Genomic DNA, 6,834 nt, shown 5'->3' with positions numbered 1-6,834 from the left:
TCTAGAATCTGCACCTACCAGGATTCTTGTTCTGTTCTCACAAATGATGAGTGAGGGCAGCCTAGTGAGGCTGAGAACCTCCCGGTACGGATGCTGGGCAGTGCCCAGGACTGGAGCACCACCAGCTGTCAGTGCTGGACATCCTGCCTCTTAAAATGCTGCGTGCAACAGAACAGGGAGCTGCAGTAACCATACTGAGTCGATTTATTACACAAGGGCCCTTTTCTCCTGCCTTCCACCAGCCAAACTTGTTACAGATCTTGCAAAATAACACTCAGCTTAGGTCTGTGAATCAAAACAGAAAGTGAAATGAGATTATCAAAAACATTAACGAGCAAGCATTTCTTTGTCCACATGAACAGTGCAGCACTTTATAGCCCAGCAATATCTTTACAGCTGAAATCATTCAAGCCTTCAGCTCCTGAGATTTAAGACTTGCTGAGTTACCTAAATCAGTTACCTCTGAAGTCCAAGCTATAGAGAAGAAAGAGCTTCCACTTCAAACAGCTCAAGGTAAAACAGTGCACTACCAACGTGGTTTGTTCAGCTGTTGCTTATGTCATTTATCTCAACTTGAAAGGTAAGAGGGGAGAGTGAGTCAAGGACACACAGAAGTGATAAGCCTTCCTCCTGAAGCAGGTACATACTGATCCTGGCCGACCAAAAGCTGTGGAAGGCAACGGGGCAGCATGCAGAAGGCCCAGGTAACTTTGAGACTTTTTGAAGGCTGCCTTTTAGGACACATGAAGCAATGGAGGCAATGCAAAGAGCAAGAGCAAAGGACTCCCAGGCTGCTTCTGTAAAAGGAAATACCTGCCTACAGGGAGGGTTGGTTTCGCCAGCAGGGGTCTCAGACCTTTCCCTGAGAAAGAAGCTGCCTTTTGGTTTCTACCTATTTAGGTTAGGTTTTTTTGTTGTTGTTGTTTTGGTGTTAAACGGCTTAAAAAACAATCATTCCCAATTTAGTAAGATTTAAATAAGATATTTTATCTCATTTGGGCATTTAACAAAGTTTCAGGTGTGCCCTTAAGAAAAACATTAAAGATTGGGCTCGAAACACGAAAAGCCTGGGAGTGTTCAGGGGACTGTCTGCACCCTGTGCCACTGACAGTAAGTCTTTAACAAGGAACAAAAAACTATGAACAACTTTTCTTTTTAGAGCAGGGTGCAGAGCTGCCCTAACTTTAACAAGAAGCATCTAGGTAAGTACTGAAGCACCCCAGCCAAGGTTCAAATATTTTATTTTATATTCATATAGTATGAAGGTTCTTATAGTTCCCACAACATATGATGTAGCATGCAGAGGAAAAACTAAACATTCAACGTAAATCATTTTTCCCCACACAAACTAAAAAACCTCATCCCTCCCCTTCCAATCCCCCTAAGGAAATAACGGTAGCACTAAATTTCTATAACGCCAGCCAAGATATGCACAAGCAAGTAAGAGAAAATCAAAAGCATTTGCTAAAATGTTTGTAACAAATACTTATGTACAAAAAATTCACAAAAGACTAGTTCCCCCTTGAAGCAGAGCACATGGCAGTTGACACTGGAACAGATACAACCACTGGCTGGGATTACAAGCCACGTACTGATCCAGAGGAAGAAAGTTACATGTAGTGGAGATTTTTGTTTTGAACATTAACATTTACCAAAGTTTGGCAACATTATCTTAAATTATGCAAATTATGTAAACAAGAGGAACATTTCAAATCGATCTACATGCAAAACTTCATGTCATGCAAGGACACCAAGCACCTGGATTTCTCTCTCACAGACAGAGCCCATGATGTGCAGCACTCAGTTGAAGGAACAGCTATGGCAGACAGGTGCTCAATAGAAGTAGGTTCAGACAACCTGCGCTTTCCACTGCTGATTATAAAACAATTGTTTTTAATAGAAAAACTACTATACAGGAAAGATGTACTGTCCTAAAAAATCTAGCAAATGTTTGTCTTCCAGCCAATAGTACCATTGCAGAAAAGGGAAGGGATGATATAAAGTTGTAAAACATGGCTCGCTACTTTTATATCACACAAATATATCAAGTTACCATCCATTACAAATTATGATATGGACAAATCTAGAAAAGAAAAAAATTCTCCAGGCAAAGGACTGGAGAACCGCAAGAGGTATAAATTTAGATAGTGTGAAGTTTTCCTCCTCTATGGCATAGGTTAACAAGATTTTCCCCCTGTATGAATCCTATATACATATATATATATTATATATAAAACATTACCAGTTATTTATGCTACCTGTAGTATTCTTTAAATGCAGAGGGGAAACTATCACTGTTGAAACAACAGAATTTAAATGGCAAGAACACTTTATAGTCTAAGAACTGTATAAAATAAGTAGATGGGAATCCTGCACACTTACGTAGGTCCTAATTTCATTAAGCTAAGCACAAAAGAAAATCATGAATGTGTCTAACACCTTGAGCAGCCGTATCTAAAATGAATCCAAAACAGCAGATGTGCACTAACTGTGGGACAGCTCTAACTGTTCCCGATCCCTAGGTGACAAAATCTAGTGGCCACCGAAGCGTTCTGCAGTTACTATACGCACATGAGGGCTAGTTCTTGGCAGTAGCATTAAACTATATTCTCATATTAAGTAGAATTGTACTAAGTTATTTAGCAAAGAGACACAGTCCCTGGTAATATATTAACAGGTATAAATAAACTTAGTCTCCTGTGTTACAAAAAATGTCATTAAGGTAAATTAATAAGAAGCAATGCTTTGTCAGCCAGTCAATATATAGAAACATCTGAACAGTCACAGGAAAAGGAAAAGAGTTGACCTAACACCCAGTTAAAATTTTACATTCTTCTACTATATATATAAAACTGTGTGAAATAAAAGTAAGGATGTATATCCATATATTGAACTGTTAATATTCTGCTTGGCACTTTGTACTCTAGTTTTGTTTCTGAATCAAGTATATTAAATTAAAGCCCACCTAGCTACTACATATAGAAAGCTACATATATATCTATATATAAATACACACACACATATATATATATAGATAGATATTTCCTTGTTATAAAAGATGAAGAAAAATAAATTAAAAAGCCAACCCCTTCCCTTTCTCCACCACACTGATATGCTCTTTCCATCTTTGCTGTCCTTCAGACTTTAAAGTGCTACACCGAGTTATTGAGAGAATAAAAGTTCAATAACACTTAGTTGGCTTCATGAGGCTCATGTTGGAAAATGTGGCTTCACAGAGAAAAATACTTCCATTTAAATACACAGAGAGCATTGCTGGACGTCTTGAGCAGATCTTCAGAGATGGAGAAGAAAGCAAAAGTGTTGGGTGGTGCCCTACAGAGTCACACATCTACCACCATCTTTTTGTGGATATCTAGGCCGCCTACAACCTGGGAGAAAAACAAGCACTCGTAAGTAGATAAGAATTGAAAATTGGCAAGACAACAAGCACACTTCATTCAAAAAGATGCATTTATCTCTATTATAATCACAATACTCCTGTCCTCTTCGATCTAATTTACATTTCACAAGCATTGCATGATACGCAAATTAATTAGGTATTACCCAAGGTAATTATATTATACAGGTTATACAATCATGTAAGTTACACCATCTCGGCTTTCTTCCCCCTCATCTCCTATTCTGACCTTGTATTATGCTGCTGCATGTTAACTGAAACGCTAACTTATTTCTAAAACATCCTATAAAACCGTGCAGCTTTACAAAGAGAAGCAAGGAGCAACAGCAAAGCAACACCCCCAGTTTTTAAGAGATGCCTTTCATCTGCTTGTCCTTTTTCAAGAGCAGCACTCAAGGGGTTACTCTCCCTGTAACTGACAAATCCCACTACCCTGGCCTCTGTAAAATCCCTGTGTGCTGCAGACCTGATAATCTCCCCAGGCTCTCTCTCCGCTCTGTGCAAAGATAAACCTTTCTCAAGAGTGATTTGGAGCAGACACCTAGTTTAGTGACAGGAGATTAACCTGAAGTTAACCTCTGCGGTACACACCTCTCCCCTCCAGCTACCACCTCTGAGAAAGAGGCTTTGTAAAACAGAGATCCGCTGTGAAGTACTCCTTTTACAGTTTACACATAATTTGAAGCATTTGTCTTCACTCAGACTTACATGCCTGCCCACTGTTCTTTGATTTTTCCAGTCTATTCTACTAAACAGCTAGAAACAGAACAACTGGAAGTGCTGTTTCTTTTTTAATCAAACTGTTGAAAACAAAGAAAACCAGGCTCCTACGACAAGCCAGTCACTTGCAAATCATCTTTAAATTTGCTATTTTCTACCAGCATAAGACCTGGAATCCAACACATGTCTTCAAGCTAGCTAGCTTTGTCTCTATATTTAAGATTATTTAGGACTGGTCTTGCATTTAGTATGCCATAAAATAGCATAGAAAGTATTTTGCAAAAGTTGCTATTCTCTGAATGAAACCCTCCTCCCCTTCAGAGGCACTAGATTCAATGGGAAAATTGCATCCCCCCAATGAACCAATTCATGACTTACTCACACATCAGAAGACACGCTGCACTCTACTGAAAGCCAGAAGACAACGCCATCTATAATAAAGCTGTGTTGTGAGGATCTTTGGCCAGATCAGAAGAAACGTTCTGCTTTTACAACCTTACCCTTTATACTGTTTACCCTCCTTTTATTTTAAATAAAAAGTTTTCCTTAGAGGTTACTTACAGCACAGAATTCTTCAAAAGATATTCTTCCATCACCATCCTTATCTGCATTAATTATGGTTTTATCTACAATTTGCTGTAACTGAGTGTCTTTGAGATTGTTCCCAACCATCATCTTCAGCACCTGGAAGAGCTCTCCATTTGAGATATACCCATCTTTGTCCATATCATAAATGCGAAAAGCAACTGCAGAAGTAAAACGTTAAAAAAATTTAAAAAACAACTTTCAGCAACAAATGGGGTCAGAAAAGAGCAATAAGAATTTGTGTGCTTTGCAACAAGGCTGTGCAGGATTGTGTCATCACAAACAGAAGAACATACTGCAATTTAAGTGGGATGTACTTCTAACAGCTTTTCAGTTTCATTCTAAAAAAACATGAAACATCAGAAACAATAAAATGAACAGTATTACTACAGGACTTGGAAGAAAATATACTTTGGAAGTGTCAGCTAATACTGTTTTTAAGCCCCAACAGTAGAAGAATCCTATAAACACTAAATTGGAAAATCTTCACTATCAGAATTAAAGTACCCAGGTAGCAGTTCATTTGCAAGGAAGACAAAAAATTTACAACCTTCTAGGGAAGGAATGAATCAAAATCCCACCCTGTTACTTTGCTGCAGTTTGACATAGGACTGAATTTATTTTTAAACATTTAAATATAGCAGATTTCTTTCCTAAACCTCTATTGTCTCTTACGCTACTGAAAGCTACATCCACGACTGAGCCTCTCCCCTCCCCACACCAAAGTCTTAGGACGTGTTCCTGAGATGCAGTCCTCAAACAAGAAGAAATTAGTGCTGTTCTACTGAAGCATCCAAAAAGCCATCTTATTTTTATGCTCCCATAAAGCAAAGCACACTGCTAACAGTTTTCTGAAGTATACTTAAATATTATTTGCACTTCCCCCACCCCTGAAATGGGAAACAATTGAGGATACTCAAAAGGTACCCTCCTGAAACCTTCCATGAAGAAAAGAACACTGGCAAAATCCTCACACAAATTAAAGTGTGAACAAAAGCTTCCAAACTACCTTCATAATTTCCCACTTTCAAGAAGTATCTGGACTTACTGTTTTATCAATGTTAACTAACGAAAGTACATTTTTGAGGGCTCAGTTTTGTTAAGGAAAAATCAAAATACTTACACCTCAACTTCTGTTCCTTATCTCCTTTGACACTGAACTGGGAGACTCCTTCTATAAATTCTAAAGGACACAGCACAGAAAAACATTTACAAAAATAGTATGTTTTTAATAAACCAAAGGAAACAGTTCAGAAATGGAGAGATTTTAAGACTCTAAATTACTATAAAATCTTTAATACATTGCTTACACCCTGCAACACTTAAACTCACATACTTGGACACTGTTGATTAGCGGGAAGTACTTCAAACCCAATACTGCACTCACTGAACAGATTTTTCCACGTCAGTATTAAGTAATTCTGAACTATGTTTTCATGACAGTCTCATAAAAGCCCATCTACATCTCTACTAAAACTACTCTCCTGTGAGGATTCCAGTTGCAGAGCTCTTTTCAACAGTGGTTTCTTCACTTAAGGCAAGCATTACATGAAACTGAAAACTTCTCTATAACACATGCAAAACAATTTTAGATAAAAACAAGGTAAAAAAGAAAGTTTACATTATTTACCTATGAATTCATTATCCCAAGAACAAACTTTTGAGTTGCCAAAAAAAATAAAACTTTGAGATGTGATGCATCTGGATGAGTTCCCATAACTAGACTACCTAGAGCTTTGAATGGTGAAAGTGACAACTGTGTAAAACTGCAACTGTGGTACAGAAAAAACAGAGGTATGGCAATATAGCATTAGATTGAAAGGCCTACCGCAGCTTCAGCAGGTTTTGTGAAATTAAGTGAACAACTCAAATACTTGGCTAGTAATTTTTTCTTTCTTGAACCATTATGTTTCTGAAAGATTACGAAAAACTCAGGTTTTTTAACAAAACAAGTTTCCTCACACTAGTAATTTATTTTTTTTTGAGCTTCCATGAGACAGAAGTCAAGTGAGTCAAACTTGGCCAGATGACAACAGCAGAATTCATTACCGCCGATTGCAACAGCATGATTTTACTACACCGAAGTGATTTTGACAACTTCCTGTTCCCAC

At 37.9% G+C, this 6,834-nt stretch overlaps 1 protein-coding gene across 3 annotated transcripts in view; it reads right to left on the bottom strand.

The window, feature by feature from the left end:
* Nucleotides 1-1,224: 1,224 nt before the first annotated feature.
* Nucleotides 1,225-6,834, bottom strand: part of PPP3R1 (protein phosphatase 3 regulatory subunit B, alpha) — a 38,082-nt gene continuing 32,472 nt past the window's right edge. For all 3 annotated transcript variants that reach the window (XM_083828244.1, XM_083828243.1, XM_083828245.1), the window contains 3 exons: nucleotides 5,847-5,906; nucleotides 4,700-4,884; nucleotides 1,225-3,389 (listed from right to left, as the gene is read on the bottom strand). In XM_083828244.1, the coding sequence (XP_083684370.1) occupies nucleotides 3,342-3,389; nucleotides 4,700-4,884; nucleotides 5,847-5,906 (293 nt within the window). In that variant the 3' untranslated portion in view covers nucleotides 1,225-3,341. The remainder of the gene's footprint in view (nucleotides 3,390-4,699; nucleotides 4,885-5,846; nucleotides 5,907-6,834) is intronic.

This window comes from Anser anser (genome assembly GCF_964211835.1).
Source record: "Anser anser genome assembly, chromosome: 3".
Lineage (NCBI taxonomy): Eukaryota > Metazoa > Chordata > Aves > Anseriformes > Anatidae > Anser > Anser anser.
Note: the sequence above shows the minus strand (reverse complement) of the source record. Positions and strands in the feature narration are given on the sequence as shown.